Source organism: Perca flavescens, chromosome 8 (assembly GCF_004354835.1).
Source record: "Perca flavescens isolate YP-PL-M2 chromosome 8, PFLA_1.0, whole genome shotgun sequence".
Lineage (NCBI taxonomy): Eukaryota > Metazoa > Chordata > Actinopteri > Perciformes > Percidae > Perca > Perca flavescens.
In genome coordinates, this window is record NC_041338.1 from 33,832,488 (window position 1) to 33,856,991 (window position 24,504).

The 24,504-nt window shown below is 41.1% G+C and overlaps 1 protein-coding gene across 1 annotated transcript in view; it reads left to right on the forward strand.

Moving 5' to 3' along the window:
- The first annotated feature begins 1,093 nt into the window (after window positions 1–1,093).
- wasla (WASP like actin nucleation promoting factor a) overlaps window positions 1,094–24,504 on the forward strand; it is a 33,442-nt gene continuing 10,031 nt past the window's right edge. The window contains 5 exon segments of the mRNA XM_028586429.1: window positions 1,094–1,549; window positions 12,957–13,091; window positions 13,856–13,942; window positions 15,015–15,111; window positions 19,176–19,199. Of these exon segments, the coding sequence (XP_028442230.1) occupies window positions 1,445–1,549; window positions 12,957–13,091; window positions 13,856–13,942; window positions 15,015–15,111; window positions 19,176–19,199 (448 nt within the window). The 5' untranslated portion in view covers window positions 1,094–1,444.

Genomic DNA, 24,504 nt, shown 5'->3' on the forward strand with positions numbered 1-24,504 from the left:
CTACCCTGGCTGTAGATAGGTGGGCCAATGCATTTTTTGTCTCAGTGCAAGTAATTAGGTTGTTTTTTTTTTGGCTTTTGTTGGCTCACTTTTACTCACAACATGCTAACCGGCAACATAGGATTCCATTCACTACGCTAAGCTAACTAGCGGCGGCGCTGCCACACAGGGAGACCGTGATAAGCCCTATTTCAACAAACGGTGGCGTATCCCTTTAAGTCAGAAGAGGGCTGCAGCTTGTTGCGTCTTTAATGTAGAAACACGTGTTGTAGTTCCAATTTGGGTGGGACATATCATAAGGAGACATTCTTTTAAAGTGTAAACCAATGGGATTTAATTAAGGGAGAGAAGGGCAGTTGGTGGATGTGCAGGAATGAAGGTGATTTGGCCTGTAGTAGTTCATCTAGCTCTGAAACAAAGTGATGGATGCAACAACAAATTGACATCATCATCAATATTCTTTCAACCTTTATTTATACAGCTTGGTCCAGTGAGAGTTGTTCACTCTCTGTTGCATGGGTGGGCGTCCTGTGAACACACGACTAAACAGTGTTACTAAAAAGCAGCAAACATAAGCATAAAAGACACGTTTATGTAATTGTATAATATAATCTTTTCTTTAGAGAATTGTGGCATTATTGTCATTTCTTTTGGTGCAAGCTTCGAATATTTTATTATTTCCCCCAGAGAAAGCATCGTATGTACAAAATATTCTACATTTTATAAATTATTTATGACCACCAAAGGCGTCTTATTTACATTTTATACATCCACCATCTGGCTCCTCCTTCGTTCTGCGTCACATACCATCGCCCCTCCCCTTCCCTCCGCAGAGCTGCATTCCTGCCGTTCTCTTAGTACATCCATGATTCCTGCTGCCACATTGGACCAAACCATTCTGTCTTAGTATCGACATTTTATCTTCACAATGGACCAAAACACACTTTACACACAGTTCTACCTTCAAATAAATTTTGAATTATATCTCACTGTTTGTGTGTTCACCAGTTTCACAATGCTATTCATATTGCGGTGAGAAGTTAAAGAGTTTGTGCAAACCCGCACACCCCTCTCTACCCTCTTTAAAGTGGTCTGCTCCGTCTTGCTGCCATGTTGGATGTACGCATCGCTGCTGCGGCTGCAGGAGTTTACGAATGAAAGTTGAGCTTTTATCCGCGTACAGGCACACGGCTAGTCCTTAATTCTTTTCATTTTACACAAAACTGAGAAGTTAAGTGTCTTTGTTAAACAGGAACAAGCCTGCAAAACACCCCACCCGGTCCTCCTCCGCCCTCCAGTTCGGAGTCGGACTCAGCGGAGATGATCCGGTTGCAGGCCACTGCAACCGGAGTACGCATGGATTTTCTGTAATTAGCAGTGCTCGCTGAGTCCGTCCGGGCATAACCGCATCGTTTTGGGGGGTTAACTAGAATAATTTGGAGCCATGAACAGCCACCCGCCGCCCCGCAGGGCTCTTAACGTCGGCTCCATCCTCCTGACCCCGCAGGAGAACGAGTGCCTGTTCGGCTACCTGGGCAGGAAATGCGCTGTAAGTTTACCCCGTTTGTTTACCACCTGCAGGTTAAAATAATGGCCAGGTACATTCACCCACACGTTATAAAGAAACGTCAGTTTATGCTTTTCATTTCTCAGTTCACACGAAGCAGCAGGAGCCTGTTTTAACACCGCTGTGGCGTTCAAACCGGGGGGCCCCGGTGTTGCATCGAAATCGGTGACCCTTCAGACTCCTTCACGTTCTATCTGTTTACACGCATTTTGAAAGCTGTTCAAAAAAATATGGCGTCTTCTCTTTATTTGGTTTATCCATTAGCTTCTGTATACGTTTAAAGGCACAATTAGTGAACCATATATAAACAGTTTTTTAGCTTCCATCACCGAGAGTCAAAACTTTGAATCTGCTTATCACTCTAAATTTCTAAAAACTCTAATGCTTAAATACTATTAAAATAGTATCCAGACATAAAAAAAACTACAAGTTAGTATTGTATGTTTTTGTTAAAATATGTGTTAACATCAGTAACATGTATTTCATTTTGCAGTTAAGAGCATGCCTGCAACATATTTGATCATTTATTAATTGTGTAAGCACATTTTTGAAGCAAAACATTAGCAAAATCAACTGGTTTTAGGTCATTGAATGTAAATATTTGCTTGTTCAACGTGACATCATGACTTTGTGTAAACATGCCACTTTCTAAAGCCAAGTCACAATGTTTAGTTAAAGAAGAACAGGACGGTTGGGTTTAGTTAAAGAAGAACGGGATGGTTGGGTTTAGGTAAAGAAGAACGGGACGGTTGGGTTTAGGTAAAGAAGAACGGGACGGTTGGGTTTAGGTAAAGAAGAACGGGACAGATGGGTTTAGGTGAAGAAGAACGGGACGGTTGGGTTTAGGTAAAGAAGAACAGGACAGTTGGGTTTAGGTAAAGAAGAACAGGACAGTTGGGTTTAGGTAAAGATGAACGGGACGGTTGGGTTTAGTTAAAGAAGAACGGGATGGTTGGGTTTAGGTAAAGAAGAACGGGACGGTTGGGTTTAGGAAACGTGACACGCGGGAAACGATCCCCGGTCTCCTGGGTGAAAGTCCTGGGTTGTTTGACCCATCCTCCACCCTGACCAACCTCCCTATGCAGATTTTCAGCCTTTCATACTACTCGTTATGGCGTAAATTGACACGCTATCACAAAGTAATGTAAGTCAATGGAGGCCAAACAGCGTTGATAAACACGCTAAAAAGTAACTATGAGTCTTGATAATACGCCCAAATGGCATACGAATTGGCATGTCATACATAGGCCACTTATTGAGATCATCATCTGTTTCCTTAGTCTTGTATGTACAGTACACTGAATATCTTATACGTTTTTTTTTTTTTTTTTAAACTATTGGTCAGAGAAAACAAGCAGTGTGAATTATGTTAAGTTTGGATTTAGGAAATTGTGATGATCATTTTCAATTCGTAACGACTGATGGAGAAAATAATCATCGGATTTTCAGTTATAATAATTTTATTTATATTTTCTGTCTTCAATTATAGAAACATGATTATAAATAATTAAATGGTTTCTTAACTACAAATTGAACCCTTAAAGATGTTATGTAGTCTAGTAGTTTGATGTGGTCCTATATTCTTTATAACTCTAATTAGTGCTGAAACAATTAAAAACCACTTAATTGATTAGTCAGCTTCTCCAATGTGAGATTTTGCTCATTTTCTTGGCTTTATATCATTGTAATCAGTTTCTTTTGGTTTTGGGACAAAAAAGACTATTTGTGATTATATAAAAGATTATTCTGTGCACATTTTCTTTAGCATCCACCTGAAGTCTAGCAGATTTTTGTGTTACCTGGAACTACAGGGGTCTTCAGTGTAACTTGATGTTATATATCAGATATGCCAGAATGTTGCTTCAGCAAGGGAAATGTGAGTTCGAGCGTTTCCTTCCACCTCATCAAGGACGGTCGTGCGTTTTCCCGAACAGGACAGGAAGCTGTGACGCTCCCATCCTTCACGTTTATCAGGTTCAACCAGCTGTCGTCATGGATGCCACTTAAATTACTTCAGGGGCATTTCACTCAGCTACAAACCAGTCTAATTTAAGAAAGACCCTTTTTTTAAACGTGAAAATCAAAAGCAACGCCTGTGTGTTACGCTGAACAAGGCTTATCCTACCTGTATGTTCAACACCAAGTCATAACCAGCTACGAAAACCCTCTCGGATAAGGCCCGAAACGCACAAACTGTGAGTCAGGCTGTAGTTTATCTGACCTTTTTGGGGAGGTGATGTAATGAGATGGGTGTAGACGGACAGCTCAGCAGATTTTAATGTCCGCTGCTGCTGGTTTCACAGGCTGAACAGGACTTTGGCCTGCAGAGCAGAACAGATACAGATCGTATTTTTTTTTTCTAGACAAATTCTTATATTGCTGCTTGTGTTTAGCAAACAATACGTAGCGCTACTGACGAGTGTAAGCTTACCCTTGTGTTTTCTTCCCGTCCACCATGAAAAAAACGACCCTTTTTGTTGTTTCAAAGTTATTTTTTTTTCTCAATGTCTTTGTGGAGGGTTTTTTCAACGCTTTGGTCACTTCTTTCAACATTTTTATGGCTTTTTCCCGATGTTTTTGTGACTTTTCCAATGTTTTAGGCACTTTTTTTGACGTTTTTGGTGCATTTTCTAAAGTTTGTAGTTCTTCTTTCAGTGTTTTTGACAGTTTTTTCATTGTTTTGTTGCTTTTCGTTTGTCATTTTCTTTTCATTAAAAAAACGCTGAAAACGGGTCAAATTTGACCTGAGGTTAACTTACATTAACATCACGTAACAAGTACTGAAGACATCGGCTTGTTCATAGTCTGATCTCTTAGCTCTGTGTGTATTGGATTGATCAGATGAGATGGAGAGGAAAAATGAGAAGAGCCTTCTGTGTGTGCCCTGTTGACTTCAGTCCTTTGCTTTCCTCAGTACTGTTTTTCTTCTTGTGCACTAATTTGCTTAAGCTGAATAACCAACCAGATGTATTCCTCTAACCGAAAGCCCCAACGCCGATTCAACATGTGGGGGTGGGGGGGCAGACGAGGGCCTATGAGTAGCGACGGTGCGTGACTAGCAAAGACTAGGGCAGCGGAAGCTCGGCCGACGATGTTATTGGTGCATCAGGTCATTTAAAACAAATCCATTTCTATCACTATCACTGAATGTGAGGGTTCTTTTAGGTGCTCGGGTGTTACCTTCCTCTGTCTGTTTTGTTGATAGTTGTATTGTTCTTGTGTGCGGTGTCATACTCAAGAAATTACTTATTACTACATTAGAAAAGTGCAACTGCACTACAACTGTCTCGCTCTTATGCCAACCTCCGGTCCTCTGAAAACCCAAACCTTAAAGCCATAGTGTGTAGTTTCTGTCGCCCCCCATCAGGAATTCTAAGTAATGACACTGTCGGCGCATCCACATGATACAAGCCTTCTGTGATTGCTCCACACAGTTGCTTGTAGCCAAGGAGGACACGGAGGATTAAAAAAAACATGGACTCTTCAGAAAAGGTCATTATCGTCACTCAAGTTTTTGAGCAGTAAAGTCACTGGACGCCAAAATCTTCTGAACATAGTCATACTGAGAAATCCAGAGAGAGTTGTGTGGAGCTGATAGTCTTAATTAGCTTTGTAGCAACTCATTTGGCTATGAATGTAACAGAAGTTCATTAATATCAAAAAATTACGCACTAAAGCTTTAAAGTGCTCATATTATGCTCATTTTCAGCTTCATACTTGTATTTAGAGGTTTTATCAGAATAGGTTTACGTGGTTTAATTTTCAATAAACACCATATTTTTGTTGTACTGCACATTGCTGCAGCTCCTCTTTTCACCCTGTGTGTTCAGGTCTCTGTTTTAGCTACAGAGTGAGACCTCTCAACTTCTGTAAGATCTTTGTTGTCAGTCACACATGCGCAGTAGCTAGGTAAGGATTACATGAGCTAGCTAGCTGTTTCTCCAACTTCGTACAAGACAGGATTAGCTGGGAGACTTCTTCTAAACAAGGGCGCACTTCCAACTTTGCGTGGATTACCTGCAGAACAGGGACATGTAGCCATGCTGGGAAATCCAGAGAGAGTTGTGTGGAGCTGATAGTCTTAATTAGCTTCGTATCAACTCATTTGGCAACGGCTTGAATGTAACGGATGTTCATTAATATCAAAAAGTTATGCACTAAAGCTTTAAAGTAAACCAATGAACCGATTTTAAAAACTAGCATTTAAATCCCTCCTATTATTATCCCTATTAACAAAAAGATCACAAATGTATCTTTTAAAGTTTGATATTGGACTCAGGACTAATTCTAGGTGCGACCAGTAAAGTGTAATTTGACTGCACTATTGTTTTGATCACTAGAGTTAGTCTCAGTTAAAGAGCAACACTCTTGTGGAGACTTCATCTCCTTTTCCACACAAGCGCGCAGATGGAGGGTGTTCCAGGGTGGGGGGGGGTATTTCACAAAGCAGGATTAGAAAGTTTGACCGATATCTGTAAGTAAAGCTAAATCTGATGATTCAGATTTGCATCTTAAGAAATAAATACAAATTTGAGATATTTCATTTGGTATGAGGGTTCAGCTTTGCAGTTTGAGGTTTAAAAAAAAAAAAAAGGAAACACAATTTCAGAAAATATTAGATGTAAGCTTCCTAAAGTTATGTGGCTAATTTGCTAAGCCGGTTTAGTGTAGAGCCCCTCTGCTCTTTAAACTGCAGAGGATTTATCTGGTGGCAGATTACATTACAAGTTTGGGGGAAGCACTGAATTCACTGACTGTTTTCAACCTTTTCGGACCCAGTGCCGTGTGTGTTTAAACTGTATGGATGGAGTGACAAAGTAAACAAACTTGGGCTGTCGCCTACGTGTCATGTGAAGACAGTGTGCTGTTAAAGGGTCGGTAGGGTAAAGGTATTCAAGAGTAAGGACCACATCGGCATCTACCCGGACCCAAGGGGCTTTTGCAAGTACATTTAAAAGCTGATAGGGCTGGGTATCGTTCAAAATCTTTTGATCCGGTGCCAATTTCGATACCTCAGTTTCGATGCCGGTTCCTAACGATACTTTTTTCAATACCGTATGTTTTAAAATCCATTTCAACATCAACAAAACTACATTAAACACAAAGCTTTTACTTTCCACCTTAATTGTGAATCAAAACAGTTATCAAAATTAAAGAATTCTGGTAAAACTGCTCACTCAGAGTAACATCAATAAAAGCGCCTTGCCTTGCAAGCTCAGCCTGTCAGTCAGTCATCAGGGCAGAGAAACCACCGTTTGTCTAATAAGAGGAAGTGTAACGTCAACAGCATCGCGACTGTTTTCGGCTCGCCATTACTATCATATCGCAGCAAACGCTGTCCGCGTGAAGTTATGAAAAACTGTAACCACACATGAAACCAACCGTGACTCTCTGTGACTTCAACAAAACTGCAGACAGTTTAGTGTGTGTCTGTCTCGGTCGGAGCTCCGCTCTGTGTCAATATGCAGAGAGGACAAATAAGCTTGCGCTCAGACGCTTTTCGAACCAAAATTTGGCACCGAAAGATAAATAATTTTTCGATACTCATAGGATTGGAGTATTGTTTTCGATACCATAAAAGTATCGTCGTTTGGTACCCAGCCCTAAAAGCTGATGTGCTTCAGCCAAGGAGCTATCTAGACTGTAAACAGAAGTTATCAGTGCACTTTTCCTCAGTGAACGTTTGCTTGGTGGCTCGTTGGACAACCTAAGGTGCAGGACAAGACCTGTGTAATTGCTTTACATTTTAGTCCACCTGACTCCTGGAACAAAATACAGCACTTCTCCTGATTAACTCACTTTTGCCTTTTGGACATTTTAGAAAACTGGTTTTAAACCTCCAAACTTTGACTTGTTATTGCTTTTAGATAATTGTGCTTTCTTTGACATCCTAATTATTTATCAAATAATTTTTCCAATACAGAACCTTTTAGTAGTTTATAGGGCTGGACCCGAATATTCGAATATTCGTTCGGTGGGTTGGTATTCGATTTGAAAATTTGACATTCGAATATTCGTTATTTTTAATTTTGGTTTATTTATTTTCTGCATTTATCTCTTGTTCACACTCCATTCCAGTTGGTGGTGGTAACCGCCAATAAACTACAAAGAAGAAGAAGAAGAAGATACTGTCGGTACACGATGACGCTCACTTCGAGCATTTAGCGAGCTGGGCAGAGAAGCTAGCGGCGATAACAAGTGCGGAAATGGGAAACAGTTTCGCGTTTTTCCATTGTGATTTTAAAGTTATAAAAACGCTCATGAGTGGAAGTTTTATCGAAGTTACAGCGACGCCCCAGTCACAAGGTGTCTCGTTGACGGGACGGTGATCCTTGAGAGGTTAAAAGTTTATTAATTCTGAACGCGTCTGGCCTGTCTGTCTACATTGCACCAAATACGACACTGCTGCACTCCCTTGTGAAGTCGTTTGGATGAAAGGTTCTCAAAATAATCAAATGCAAACAAACAGACACATAGAGATTCCTGCCTTTATTAGAGATAATATGTTCAGCCCCCTCTCTCCAAAGCTTCGAATATTCAATGCTCATTACTACCGAAGCTTCGAAGTTCAAAAAATGGTATTCGGACCAGCCCTGGTAGTTTATTGTTCTTGTGATGGTGTTGTTTCTTTTCGGTGTTGTTGTTGTTTTAGTAGTTTTATATTTGACTCAATGTCACTGTAAATGAGTGCCATCCCTCAATGATCTCTCCAGTATAACTAAAGGTTGGATGAATGAATGTGTTCATGTTTCTAAGTTGGATAAGACGGAGATTTTAGCAGGAAAGCTAATGTGGTTTGTTCAAAGTCTGTGGCTCGTGTGTGGGATACCATGACGGCATTCCATCAAATAAAAAAATCAATCAAAATGTGTTGCAAATTCATTTTCGGTTGATCGACTAGTCGTCGCTTTAGTCACCTTAAGTTCTGTTCTCCCATGTGGTAGGGCTGTCGTCTATTAAATTAGTTCTTAGTCGACTAACACTCATGATTTGGTCAACTAATGGATTAGTTGATTTAATCGACAGTGTTTTCTCTATGTTGATTTTTGTAGTGGCGGCCCGCCATGGCAACATATCTCCCACCACGTATCAGAAATAGGGCAGTTGCACAACGTAGACGCGGTTGCCTTTTTAAATTATCCTGCCGACATAATGCACTGCCCATTGCAATTTAACAAGTAGAAATATTCAGAGCTTATTGGACCTGTCCAGTTTAACTCCACATACTGTTGTGTTGATGTACTATATTGTCAAAACGTTCGCTTTCTTCCGAGTTGGGTTGTTGTTCGGACAGACCGGCCCCCACTGCTAAAAAAACAAAAAAACATCCTTAAGGAAACACTGACAGATCTTTAAGGCTCATCTTTGCTAAGGTGCTAGCTGGTGTAACCTGTCTATTGCGGGTGTAACCTGTCTATAGCTGGATCTCATCTACAGTGGCTTCCATACGTTTACACACCCATGCTAAAGTTGACTAAAAGAGGAATAAAAAAACATCTTTTGGAAATTGATCTTATTGTCTTAATTTAAGTACTTTAAGTACACCAATTTTCATAAATAAATAAATGTTCTTCCTTAAAATACAGGGTACATAAGTACACCACTTTGTTAAATTCCCATAGAGGCAGGCAGATTTAAATTTTTAAAGGCCAGTTATTTCATGGATCCAGGATTGTGCCATTTAAGGGAAGCGAGATGCAGTCTATTTGTCTGCAGTGTCGTTGTCTGTGTTTATTGCTGCATACTTTCCCTCGGCGAGAATTTACTGAGCCTAAATGAGGCATTTAACGGCTGATCTTTGACCTTTCTGTATGATGCTGAGTGGTGATTTTGAGTGTTTCCTGCTGCTCTTCCAACCTACAGTCATAAATCACAGAGGAGGAAACCGGCCCAGTGGCATTTCCTCTTTCCTCCTCCCCAGCGGACTCGGCCTCTTTCTGCTGCAGAGGGAGAAATCCCGGCAAAGGATTAAACACCGTGTGACTTCTGCAGAAACCTCAAAACCACAACCCAGAGCAGTCCGAGGACGGGACAGTGCTGAGGACAGCAGCTGGACTTGTTTCCTGTTCTGCAAAAGTCAAGGTTAAACACTGAATAAATGTCAGATTTGAAATGAAACAATCACTGTAATAAGTGATTAAATCTAAGGGTGTTCAAATCCATATTGGCGGAGAGTTTACGACTTTTAATACACAGTCCTCCAACACAGCAGGACATTGATCCTTTTTAGGGCTAAACAGTGGAGTCTTTTGACTGATCGTGTGTTTTACTTCTGAAGACCAGACTGAAGTCAAACCAAAATCGTCAAGTCAATTATTTATATATCCCCAAATCCCAAATTTGCCTCAACAGGCTTTACAATCTGGACAGCATGCAACACACTCCAAAAACGGGGGGAATGAAAGAAACCCCTAAAAGTTAGTCACTTTGGTCCAGACAGAGATATCTCAACAGCTATTTGAAAGATTGCCATGCAATTTTATACAGACATTCATGGTAAATCCCTTTGGTAAGCCTCTGACTACTAATTTAATACTTTTTATGCACCGACCGAATTGCCATTTAAGTATCGAGTACCGAAAAATGCCTCTTCATTCAATACCCAATTTCAGTCCCTAAGGAGTAAATCTCATCCGCATCAGTGAGCCAGTCAGCACGCAGCATACTTCTTCCAAGATCTAATTAGGGCTTGAGCGCCGACAGCGGCGATTCTATTGAAACTGAAGGAATTATTATTATTACGGCAAATTAATTGCCTTTTTGAGGGGCTTATCATACTCCCTTTTTTTCAAATTGGCGGGCGCATTAAGTCTGGTGAATATTTACGTATTTTAAGGGTTTTGGGAAAAGGTGCACAAAAATGGCTCGCTACCGCCCCCTAAAAACATAAAAGAATTGAGCCCCTGCAGTACGTTTAACGTTGACTCACGAAACTTGCTATACATATGTAGCATGTCACGACGCACAGAAAACCTCATTGGAGCCATACCCTAAACCCAACAGGAAGCCCGCCATTTTTAATTGAAAGTTCGAAATTAGTGCGATCAACTTCAAATTTGATCTGTACCATCTTAAGATGTTAAAGATGAAAAGTTGTTAAAAGAAAATATTTCGTCATAGGGTGTAGCCGTGGCGGGGCGGCTGTTTTGTGCGTTTCGCCATTTCATGCCCCCTTTTATAAATGGTGATCCGTTTATGGTAGAGACTTATGTGAGGTATCAATGAACTCAGCAGCAACTTCCTTATTCATTGCTCATGGTTTGGCCCGCCCCCCTATGCTTAAGCCACGCCCCCTTTCATAAATGGTGACCCGTTTAAGGTAGAGTCTTATGTTGAGGTATCAATAAACTCGCCCCCTATACTTTGGCCACGCCCCCTTTCACAGCTAATGAACTGTATGACGTAGAGTCTTGCGTGAGGTATCATTGAACTCAGCGGGGAGTTCCCTTTTCATTGGTGACGATTTGCGGTGTCTGAGTAAGGTGTCGCAAGGAGCGGCATCCACCAGTAACCCAGACGCGCGCAGAGGTGCAAGGGCCCGTCCATCGCTGCTCGCAGCTTTAATAATGTTTGTTATTGGCTGTCCAACATTACACGTCGTAGAAACAGACATGAAAAACTTTAATTTAAAAATATATACAAAGATGTGCACCGTAATGTTAATGTGTCATTTATTTTTCTTTTATAAAATTAGTATTAAAAAAAAAAAGTATCTCCTAGGAACCGTTATCGAAGTCAAGGTATCTGTACCGGTATCGAAATTTGTTGAATGTTAACCAGCCCTAGCCACCAGCAGGTTAAAGTTTTTACTTTTCAGTGAAATATCTCAACATCTACCAGAGGGATTGGCCCAGAATTCTGTAGAGACATTAATGGCTCCTAGACGATGTCTTCTAAATAGGGCTGCCACCTCTTAGTCGATTAGTCGACTAATCGGTCGTTTTGGTCTTAGTCGACAAAGATTTCCTTAGTCAATTAGACATTTTTTATGCTTATTCATGCTTAATTACATATTTCCAAGAAACATCTGAGCACATTTATGGTAAACACAAGATTTAAAGTGGTTCTTTTGCAGGATTAATTGTGGAGAAACTCAGTTTTAAAGATGGTTAATTAACTACATTTATATTGTGCTTTTCTAGTCTTAACCACCTCTCAAAGCGCACAGCTCTGTCAATTAAATCAACTAATCGATTAGTCGATAAAATCGTATAAGTGTTAGTCGACTAAGAATTTCTTGAGTCGAGGACAGCCTTACTTCTAAATGATTCGCCATCTTTCTTCCCCGTCACTGCTCCAATGCTCCCAGCTCTGGCGCCGCGTTTAGTGAGGTCGGCTGAACTGCTGGTGAACCAGATGCTAACACAGTTTTATCAGGAAAAGATGCTCAGCAGTGTGCTAGGATTTTAAAGACGGAGGCCCAAAGTGTTTCTACCTGTTCTGAATGTCTGTGTGCGTGTTAAAAAGCCTGCTGTGCATAGTGCACACTTTTGAGGCGGTCTCTCCTTGAAGACATTCATGGTGTTGCATTCGGTTTTATGACATGAAAAATGAAGTAGTTGTGTAGAATTAAAGAGGGCTTAGTTCAAACCTGCCTTTTTTGTCACCTCCGTACACCTGGCCAATTACTTTCAGAAAAGTCTGTTTCTTCAGACTCTGTTTGACCATCTGATAAGCTTTTTGGTTGCAGCATACTGAGGCTTTAAAAGTCAGGATAGTACAGCCTCTATTGCTTTGAATTTGGCCGTCTTTTTTTAAAAATCTGTCTTTCACAAGCCCCGTCCAACTTGTATAGAAGTGATGTACTTAATCAGTGCTCCTTTTTTAATTAAAGTGCAAAGCCAAGACAGACAAATCACAAATGAATGCACAGCCATAAAATGACCTCTTAGTTTATTTATTTTATTCTGCACATTTGACAATCCATTGTTGAAGATACTGTATTTGCATGTGTAAACTGATAGCAAAAGGTCTCTGTCTCTGTGTTTCTCACCCGGTGAAGCTGATGTGTGCTGCACGCAGTCCTTATCGCCGTTGGAAATGTTTTGCATCATGTAGATTTCCTCTTCCTCGTTGCCTGCTCCAGGACACATGCAGCTAAGAGGCTTTGCACTGGGCATTTTCACTTTCTGCAGGAATCAGTCTACCTGAAATGTGTTTTTAGAATATTAAATGTGTTTATTTTTTGAGATTTTAACAATTTATTCATTATTTTATTTAAACCTACAACTTGCAACATGACCAAATCCCCTCCTCCCCCTTCTGTCATCAACACCCAGCCAAACCAAAATCAAGAAAAGATGTCACAGTAACTACAATGTTTGATTTTTAACGAATCGGGCAGCTGCAGGTATTCACCGCCCTGTGCTTTTGTCCCCCGTGTGTTCAGACGCTGTGTTCGGCGGTGGTCCAGGTGTACGGCGCAGACCGGAGCTGCTGCTGGGTGAAGAGGTGCTGTGGCGTGGCCTGTCTGGTCAAAGACAACCCACAGAGATCCTACTTCATCAGAGTTTTTGACATCAAGGTGAGCGAGGCCGTGCCGTGGAGGAAACCCCTGTAAAGCTGTAACTAAACCCCAACAGCGGTAGATGAATGAAGCATGTTTAAGTGCCCATATTATGAAAAAATCCCTTCCATACACTCACTGTCAGTAATCATTGAGGAAATAAATACGGTGCTTTTTAAAAATGATGTGGAATCAATTGTGAAGCCCTTATGGATCAAAGTGAATGACCAGCCACTGATGTGTGCTTATCCATATGGATATCATAGTTTGTGGACAAAAAACCCCCATTGGTTTCATTTAAAAACAAGCCTGCAGAGACTCAAAACATGCTGCAGATTTATCATATTTTTTGTTGCATGATTCTGCAGGTGGTTTAAAATGCAGCGTAGAGCACGGATTATTTGAAAACCCTCCTTGGTGGTGCATTCAAGCACACTTGACGTTTAATAATTGAGTCTTCTATCAAATTGATCCCTATTAATGCGCTCTCGTCAGAAAACCAAATAAAGAAAGGCCAACAATTTGATTGCTTCTCTTAAAGCTCAAATATCTCAACATGTATTTATCTCAATAGAAATGAACTGAGAGCAGTTGTGACCGTCTGGAAGGACGGAAATCAAATCTAAAAACTCCTGGTTTGCTTTTTTAGATGAATAGCAAGGCTTAAATGGGTTTTGTATTCAGTGGATGGATATCTGCTGAGTCACACATGTGGTCCTTCTAAACATCAAGGAGAATCTCCTCTGACATTTCTCTCTCCCTTTTTGTTTTTTTTTTTTCAGGAAGGGAAAACCATGTTTGAACAGGAGCTTTACCACAACTTCTCCATCAGCAGCACCAGATCCTACTTCATCTCATTTACAGGCGATGTAAGTGTGCAGCTCAAAACCACGGCCCTACTCCGTTTAATACGGTGTGATAATCACTGAATGTAAATATTCACATCAGGGTCTTTACACACAGACAGAAATGTGTTGCAGCCACAGGCCTTCAGGGCATGTCTGCTCTTTAAAAGAGGGCTTCTGAAGGCTTTTTATCCAACTAAAATGAATTTAAAATGAAAATGTGTGCTTAATCAGACCATTATAGATGATATTTTTTTTCACCCTTCTGAATCTGATTTCTTTTTGTTATCAACACAAACCGCAAAATGATCGCCTTAAACTGACAATCGTATCACAATGTATTGTGTTTGTCAGAGGAAGGCTGCATTCATATTGCTACGTTTTGGTTTAAAACTAAAATATCCTTTGCTACGTTTACACCTCGCACTCACACTGCTGTGGCGTGTCCGAGCCTCTAAACCGGAGACATTTGGAAACACTTCTGACCCGTTTTGGTTTGGAATCTGCGGGGTTGTGTTGCCATCTCAACGGCCGCAAACAGAGACCCTTGGCAACACCGACACTGACGCCAGCGTTTCGCAGCCTGATTGGGTCATGACGTCTCGTTCTCCGAGACTAAGTTACTACCAAGGTTACCAGTGCAACTACCAGCAACGGGCAGAGTATACGCGCTGCCTCCTGTTTACCCCGTCACGCACGTTCCCGGTATACGAGAATGTTGATGAGATATGTGGTTTAGGCGTGTTAGGTTAAACTGAGATTAGTTCTTCTACTGGAGCTAAAAACGCAGCACTGAGATCACTTTTGGCTCAAAACTCTCTTCTAATTGTTGACTAAGTCTTAAAGAGAAGCCAAAATGTTTGTAATTCACAAGGAGACCAGAAGTTGATATCAGCCAATCAGCAGTGTAAATAAATCTAGACAGAGCCTGATGAAGACTAATAAAATGATCAGTGTTTTTATTTGACCAGTTTTCTAAATGTATGTGTAATGTGAGGTTTAGAAGTTAACAATGCTTCAATTCTGATCCACACATCCTTCTACTAGGCAACTCGTCATTTTTATCGTCTGTGGTTCTTCTTCTTCTTCCCTTCAGACCTGCCAGGTCGGTCTGAACTTCGCCAGTGAAGAAGAGGCCAAAAGATTCCGAGCCGCCATCAACGACCTGCTCAACCGACGACAACGCAAAACTGGTACGTTTTTTTTTTTTTTTTTTTTTTACCGCTTCAGTTTTATCTTCTTTCTCTACTTCCTCAACCTCTGTGACCTTTCACACCTGGGCTCAGACTGAAGAACACTCGCCACCTCTTCTGCTAACAAGACCTCAACCTCAGTCCCAAACCTGCCTCGCTCATGTCCAGCTGGACTACGGTCCAGGGACTACAGGGCTCCAGACTGCGACCAAAATTTGAGAGTGTGTGACTGAATTTTTACATCCAGTCGCACATGTGCAACCAGTAAATTTGCCCCCCTTTTTTTTTACATGTTAAACGTTGAAATTTCGGTACCTGAGAGCGCATAAGCACTAGCCTGGTTGACACCAGACCCTTCTCAGCTGTAACTGAGAGTGGGCCTGGGAAAGGTTCATTGACCGTTCATTTCCAGAGGGGCGTCACCAACGGACGCCACTCAAATGCCTCTGGGCGCATTGGATAGTCCTTCAACCAATCAGAGCAACGATCCGGGTGACGCTTTTCACATCCACTAAAAAAAATGTGATTTTGGTTTTTGGTGTGGTCCCTCCAAACCCTACTGTCTCCTTGCAGGTGTTGCATATTGCAAACTTGTTATCTTCTGCACACACGCTGAAGAATTCCCAAACAGCTGACATGTTGCAGGTTAATTCACGACGTTCCCGACATGTGGGAGAATCGGGGGAGAATAGTGCGGACACGCGCTTCACACCGCGTGCGGGTACGCGCCACACACGGCGGAAAAGTTTAGAGAAAGGAAAAAGAGACTGTGCTCGCTATCGTCGTCACGTAAAGCCCGCCTCAGCGGTTGTGATTGGTGTAAAGCCCGCCTCAGCAGTTGTGATTGGTGCCTCAATTTTGTGAACATTGGAAATGGGTTTGAATGGGCTCTTCGCCAGACTGACTTGCAGAGCAAATCTCAAATTTGCCGGAAGTTCGTCAGGGTTTACCCAGGCTACATAAGCACAGGCTTATCTGTCCTCTCTGAAAATTGACAGAGAGCAGAGGTCTGACACAAACACACACACTCGCACACACACAGAGCTACAGACGATGCAAACTACGTCGGCTCTGCAGTTTTGTTGAAGTCACAGAGTCACGGAAATGCCGATAAAGTGGTTTCAAGTGCGGTTACAGTTTTTCATAACTTCACGCAGACAGTGTTTGCTGCGATGTGATGTTAACAGTGAGCCGAAAGCGGTCGCGGTGCTGTTGATGTTACACTTCCTCGGAGATGAGCAGGAACAACGGTGGTTTCTGTGCCCTGGTGACTGACTGAAAGGCTGAGCTTATAAGGCAAATTTATTTCTACAGCACCTTTCAGCAACAATGCAATTCAAAGAGCTTTACATGAAACATTAAAGAGCAATTAAAAACGGTCATGATGAAAATAAAACAAATAATATACAAATACAATAATAAATTAAAAAAAAAAAATATATATATATATTTTATTACTGTCATGACGGCAATGGGGCTGTCAGTCTACCTTCTCTTTTGTTGCATCTTCAAAAGTGACCCTGAATTTGAAACAGCACATTATAATTTCTGCATCTATTATCAAAGTATTTATTAGTAATACAGTGGAGATTAGTAGAAATGTGAATATTTGGTTAACATGTTGATTTATGGTGTGTGCCCTTAAATTTTGTGGTTGTGCCCCTAAAATCTTCAGTTGGGTGCCACTGTGCTCCTAGTGAAAAAAGTTAGTCTGGAGCCCTGGAGAGTTCATTTCTGTATCTGCGGCTCAAGAACCGTAAACAAGGAGGATCATGGTCTTTCTGCAACTTTGATATTTGAAATTGGAAATATACGTATGGAGGTAGAAAGGAGGATTTAGAAGAAACCAAAAAAAGAATCCCATGCGCTGTTAATAAATTAGGCACAAGTGATTAACATTGTGCGGGATTGTTTGGTCTCTTCCCAGTCAGGAATTATTTATCCTAAACACCAATTTATTGTAGAGTTCCTTTTTGATTGAAGCCTCTAATTGAGATTGTAGAAAATGTACATCATCAAAACAAACCATTTCATCTGACCATTTTTTTTTTTTTTTTTTTACCGAGTGTAGGAATCTTTTTTCTTTAAATTGGTGAACTACACGGCCTCGTGGTCCAGCAGAGGATGTTCTTGAAATCAGCTTCATTATTGAAATCAGCTTCATTATTCAACCGATCAGTAAATGGAGTAGTAATAAATGGAGGAGTATAGAGCCCGACTGATAAAGAACATCTCAGAACATGGTTGAAGGGTGTTTCGTCCGTTTTCATTTTATTTTTTAAATATTAATTTATCTGCCATTATAAATACCGATAGTTTGGAAAATGCCGATAATATTGGCCCGCCGATACGTCGGTCGGGCTCTAGAGGAGGACACGGCAAAGCCATGCTCATTACATAATCATGACACCGAAGCATCTGAGAAGCAGATTGTGGATTTTAAAATGCAACTAAAGTTTATTTTCATTGTCGGTTAATCTGTTGATTTTCTTGATCAGTTGTTTGGTCTATAAAATGTCAGAAAATGGTGAAAAATGTCGATCAGAGTTTTCCATAGCCCAAGATTATGTCCTCAGATGTCTTGTTTTGTCCAGAACTCAAAGATATTCAGTTTACTGTCTCAGAGGAGAGAAGAAACTAGAAACATATTCACATATAAGAAGCAATCATTTTACCTTTTTTTTTTTTACATAAAAAAAATGACTATATCAAAATAGTTGGCAATTCATATCAAAATAGTTGGCAATTCATTTAATAGTTGACAATTAATCCATTCATCTATGCAGCTCTGAACGTTGCCATCAAAGATAAGACTGTTTGCCGACTTTGTAAAAAGCAGCTGCGTTACACGAAAACCAAAACAAATTGGAGGACTCCGCTGCTGGCTTGCCTCCCAAGTGAGGAAGCGGACGCACCGAAAACAAATCAACTGCACAACCTCGTCAGACTGCCTACTCTTTGCCACATCCTCAGCACTCTTGCCACAAGCTCGTAAAAAGGCCATCACCGATAAACCCACAAGATATATATGCAAAGATACGCGTTGGGTTGCCAGTGCTTCGGGTGAAGGTTTTCAGGATAATGACTGAACTGGAGCCAAGATATAAAATTCCAAGTTGCAGCACAATCTCAAGACACAGTGCAGCTGTCTGACACCACAAGGTGGGGGGGTTAGGCTATATGTGGGTTGAGCTCAAATTAATTTGAGGGTTATAAGTCCTAACTAGGGCTGCTCGATTATGGAAAAAAATAGAATCACGATTATTTCGGTCAATATTGAAATCCCGATAGTTTAACACGATTACTCGTTGACTTCTGGAAAGATGTTGCAATTATTGAACTTAAAAAACAGTGGAAAAAGTTAAATAAATAAACAGTAAAAACTGAGTTTACTTACAAAACGTAATGCTCTAAATAATTGTTTTTCTCGATTATTCTGTGTTTGTGATCATTGGGATCCGAAATCATAATCACGATAACATTTCGATTAATTGCACAGCCCTAGTCCTAACACCCAGAATGTGAAATCTGTAAAGGTGTTTTACCAGATGAGGATACGAGTTAAGGTTTGGGTTTGGGACGGTTTTCTTCTTTTCTCTGCTGCTCTGAGCTCGTTGGGTCCCTCTCCGCTGTAGTAAAACTGTCAGTCTTGTCTTGTTAACTTCTCTGGAGTGCGGCTCCTCTTTGGCTTCCCTCCAGCTCCTCTCAGCATGCCGGCCTTTTTGAAGTGCACCACTCAAACTGTGATGATGGTGACTGTGATCAGAGATCAAAGCAAAGGCTCTCAGAGCTGGGACACAAACGTTTTTTATGAGACACAACCAAGCTTTCAGAGCTTTTGCTTCTCCTCTCTTGCTCCTTTTCGAAGACTTCCTGAACTCTCTTTCTGACTGTTTTGCCCAAGGCGTCGGAGACACCACGCAGCATGTTTTCTCTGACGGCTTTGACACCTGCGGGCTTTAAAACAGTCGTCTTCTGTTGCTTCTTGAAAACTCCTAAATATCTTCCATTTTGTGTTGATTTTGTTCTGAAAACTATAATTTTGTAAATTTTGTCTTTTGCAGAGAAGAGAGGTGACCCTAAAAATGGTACGTTGAACTCTTAATATTGATAATGCAGATTCTACTTCCTTTACTCTGTGGCCCTCCAGTGTGCTTGGTCATCCTGACCTGTATTTTCAAAAATCTGTAGATCTGGGGTCTGGTTGGACTCTCGTTGTGCTGCATGGTGTTCAGTGACTAAAACTGGCACATGGCTAAAACATAGTCCAGATTAGAAAACGTTGGAATTTCAATTTCAACGTTGGAGTTGATGTTTGTCTTCTTTCCTTCAAAAATTTGAATATTTGAAGTGATACCAACAGTATCCTTCATACACAAATTTGTTATGTACATTTGAAATTGTCCCAAAAGAAGAAGAATGAAATGATTAAAACTTCATTAAGTGGATACCCTTTACAATTAAATTCAATGTTATTTATAGTATCAAATCATAATTAAAGCTACGAGCAGCGATGGACGGGCCCTCGCGCTTCTGCGCGCGTCGGGGTTACCAGCGGACGCCGCTCCTTGCGACCGTGCATTTGCGCGGCACTCAGACATCGCAAATCGTCAACAATGAAAAGGGAACTCCCCGCCGAGTTCAACGATACCTCACACATGGCTCTACGTCATACATTTCATTAGCTGTGAAAAGGGCCGTGGCTAAAGCATAGGGGGCAGGTCTAACCATCACCAATGAAAAAGGAACTCTCTGCTGAGTTCAATGATATCTCAAACAAGGATATACCTCAAACGGTTGAAATGTTTCAATGTAATCAAAGGGTGCGCGGCCTGAGTAAGTGGGTGTGGTCATATTATAGGTGGCGGCTCAGTATCACATGTACACCACACATTCTTTGTTTCATGAGTTTCATGTAAATCGGATGATGTTTGTCATATAAGGCGCATTTCCTGTTGCCAGCGGGGGGCGCCATGACCAAATGTCAATTTTGGCCTGTAGGTGTCCTCAGGCCTGGACCCTTGTCAATCGTGAGAAATTTCGGGCCGATATGACAACGTACACTCAAGTTACAACAACTTCTTTGTTCATCGCTAAACACTCAAAATGGCCGCCATGCCACGCCCACACACCGTTTGACGAAAAGTTTTTCTTTTAATAACTTTTCATCGTTAAGGTGTTGGGATGGTACAGACCAAGTTTAAAGTCCATCGGATGAAATATCTAGGAGGAGTTTGTTAAAGTATAGCATCTTGACTTTTAGACCTACTTCCTGTTGCCACTAGGGGGCGCTATGACTTTAAGTAAATATCGGCCGTTATTTGTCCTCAGGGTTGGACTCTTATGAATCCTGAAAAGTTTCGAGCCAGTTGGACAACGTACACTCGAATTACACCCACTTCCTGTTTCGGCGGCGAAACGCACAAAATGGCCGCCACGCCCTATGACAAAAAGTTTTTCTTTTAACAACTTTTCATCTTTAACATCTTAAGATGGCACAGACTGAATTTGAAGTTGATCGGATGAAATCTCTAGGAGGAGTTCGTTAAAGTACGACATGTGAAAATGGCCAAAATCGCACAAATTTTGAACTTTGAAATCAAAATGGCGGACTTCCTGTTGTGTTTAGGGTATGGCTCCAATGACGTTTTTGTACATCTTAACATGTTACATATGTGTACCAAGTTTCATTAGTCTACGTTAAACGCACTGCAGGGGCCACATTTTTTAAAACTTTCTAGGGGGCGCTAGCGAGACATTTTTGTGCGCCTATTTCCGAAACCCTTAAAATACGTAAATTTTCACCAGACTTGATGTGACCGCCAAGTTTGGTGAGTTTTCGAATATGTTAAGCCCCTCAAAAAGCCAATTTACTTGCAGAAAATAATTCCTTCAGTTTCAATAGGGCCTTCGCCGCTGTCGGCGCTCGGGCCCTAATAAGTTATATCAAGAGACTTTACAGATGGAGTAGGTCTAGACCACACTCTAGAATTTACAATTCCAGTAATTCCCCCAAAGAGCAAGCACTGTCATAGTGTGACAGTGGCGAGGAAAAACTCCCTTTTAGGGAGAAACCTCGGATAGAACCAGGCTCTTGCCGGTTGGGGGTGTGATGAACAGTGGCAATAACAGTCACAATAAAGATAATGGAACAATGACTAGAAATAGTAGTTGTAGTAGTTAATGGCACAGCAGGGCACTGCAGAGCGTAGCAGGGTGTAACAGGGCATAGCAGGGCATGCAGCAGGACCACGGCGACAGCTGCAACCATGATTTAGACTTTACAGTGTTGCATGATGGGACAGTACTGTTGGAACTTGGATGTTGAATAAGTTTTCCAGTCCAGAAAAGCGTCGGTGAGCCTCCATCATTATTGAAGCCCATCGGTGCAATGTGGCTCTAAATATTGAGTTGCTGCGTGTTTCATTGGGCCCTCTGCAGTCTACTCAGTGGTTAGATTGAAGAGCAAGCATTATCTTGAGTGGCCGCTCCTGGGGGAATTTAGGCCTGCATTATTGTGCACTTGACACTGAAATGGGAAGCTGTTTCTATTGAAATCTGCACATATTTTGATGCTAAGCCAATGACTGCTATTTTCTTCTCCTCTTATTCCACTGTTTCTCAGAGGGACCTATGTCTATTTCTGCCCTTTCGGTTGTCCGTCTGGTTGAACCATTGTACAGCGTTTTGTTGTCCATCAGGAGATACAAACTTTTTTCAACGGTAGTGTACATATCCAAATACAACAGACTGTGGTTGTACAAAGCAGCTTCTATGAAAGTAGAAGCGGGAGGCTGATTTAAAAACATTACTACAGAAATAGATGTTTGCGTGACTGGATGATAAATGGCAGGAGACTGGAGGGTTGATGTGGTGTTTCCTGACACGTTAGCGCTGTTGTTTCACAGACGGCGTGACTCACACACTGTCACAGAGTGGAGTCTTGCCGCAGGTTAATCTTGTCAGCAGGACACCCATCTGTGCCATATGTAGACCACATGGTCTTTGTTGTTGTTCCCTTTAAACCCTGGTGTGATGCACATTAGGCCTAATCTTTAATCCCCATAGTTACTGCTGCTGAACATTTGTTTTGGTCATTTTATAGTTCCTCAATTTATGTTTTTATTATTAGAAGAAAGTGCACCTGAATCTGCAAGAACATGTTAAAGATATCAGTATAAATGTGCCAGGATTATCTTAACAGTACTGACACATTACTGTTGTGTTTTTGCAAAGTCTTCTGACGAAATAAAAGAGAGAGAGAAAGATAAAAGGTCTCCAACATGTGTTGCGCAGCGGACAATGGATATATCGAGAGCTGGATACAGCACAGCCACTCACTCATTCTGCCAATTTACCCAGATGGCCAGTCACGGTACTGCAACAAAAAAGCATTTTCCCTATCGACCTCCATAATAGAGACTTCCGTAGAAATGTTTGACAGGACACCTAAAATTGCAAACGGCGTCAATTATAACTATGAATTTTTAAACCATGACCATTTCATATATTATAATATAAGGTCTAACCTCTGTTCGGTTTCTGCTCAGTCTCTCACAACAATTGAAAGAGTATAAAATAGTGATTTTTGATTTCGGCCAGATTTAAAGTGAGAAAAAATGGTGGTTGTATAGTTGGAAAAAAATTTCAGATTGAGTTTAGTTTAATGTGAACATATTCTTGAAATAAGAGACCACAGAGAAGGTTCATCATTTTGGCTGGCTGTTTTTGAGGTATTCACACTGGAGCATAGACTGTATATAAAGATGGCATCTCCACGTCCCTCCCACTGTACAAAAGTGGAGCCATGTGGTAATTTCGGAGCCAGAGTCTGCACAGTAGTGACGGACCAGTCGCGAGTAAATCGCAGCTTTCATTACGTTTCACCCGTTTTAGTTTTTTTTTCAAAGGCAAGGCAAGGCAGCTTTATTTATATAGCACATTTCTGCAACAGGGCAATTCAAAGTGCTTTACATAAAACATTAAAGAGCAGTTAGAAAACAATTAAAAAACAATAATAAACAACTTAAAAACATTAAAAGACAAGAATAAAATTGATAGTGCAGTATAATAATAAAAGTTACAGTGCAGTATAAGAAATTAAAGTTAATAAAATAGATTATTTAAAGAAAAGCAACATCAAAAAGATAGGTCTTTAGCTTAGATTTAAAAGAACTGAGAGTTGCAGCGGACCTACAGGTTTCTGGGAGTTTGTTCCAGATATGTGGAGCATAAAAACTGAACGCTGCTTCCCCCTGTTTAGTTCTGACTCTGGGGACAACAAGTAGACCTGTCCCAGACCACCTGAGAGGTCTGGGTGGGTCATAATGTAGTAACAGATCAGAAATGTATTTTGGCCCTAAACTGTTTAGTGATTTATAAACCAGTAAAAGTATTTTGAAATCAATTATTTGAGGCACTGGAAGCCAGTGTAGAGACTTCAGTACTGGAGTGATGTGATCCACTTTCTTGGTTTTAGTGAGGACTCGAGCAGCAGCGTTCTGAATCAGCTGCAGCTGTCTGATTGATTTTTTAGGGAGACCTGTAAAGACACCGTTACAGTAGTCAAGTCTACTGAAGATAAAAGCATGGACAAGTTTTTCCAGATCCCGCTGAGACATAAGCCCTTTAACCCTTGATATATTTTTAAGGTGATAATAGGCTGATTTTTTAATTATGTTAATGTGGCTTTTAAAATTTAGGTCTGAGTCCATGACTACACCAAGATTTCTTGCTTTGTCTGTTGTTTTTAACATTGTCGTTTGAAGCTGAGCGCTGACTTTCAATCGTCAGCGCCTTGCCTTGCCTGCTGCGTCGAGGAGTAAACCTCTATATATGGGCCCCCGCTCTTCCAAATGAGCTATCCGGGCGCCCAGGCTGGAGGTGTATAAAAGGCACACCAGTAGCTTGCCGGTGTTTTTGACACCAGGCCAGACAGGAGAGCGAAGAGATTTTTTCAGATTTTGCCGGCTTAATGTGGACATTGCCTAAAGTAAGTGAGATGACAGTTGGTCCAAACTTTGGGAATGTTATAGCTTCTGAATGCAGATTTTGGTACTTCAGGCATGAATAGTAAACATGCCAATCTGACCGCTCATGAGCAGCAGGTATCTCCCTCCTTAGAGCTTTTCCAAAATTGTAAATGCTATTTTACCGCCTATGTTCATGATGGTGTTCAGGTGCAGGCAAACAAAGTTGTGAGTAATGGTCCCAGTGCATCCGAGCTATGATTTAGGTCTGCTCCTCTGCCGCTTTCTACGAAAAGCTTCTTCTGCAGCTGTCGTGCCAACAGACTGTTTACTTTCGTTAAGGCTGCTGACTGTTGGCAAACATTTTTGGCTGACTGTTGGCCACGAAGAGCGGGATTAACGTATAATGAACAAATCAGTCGTC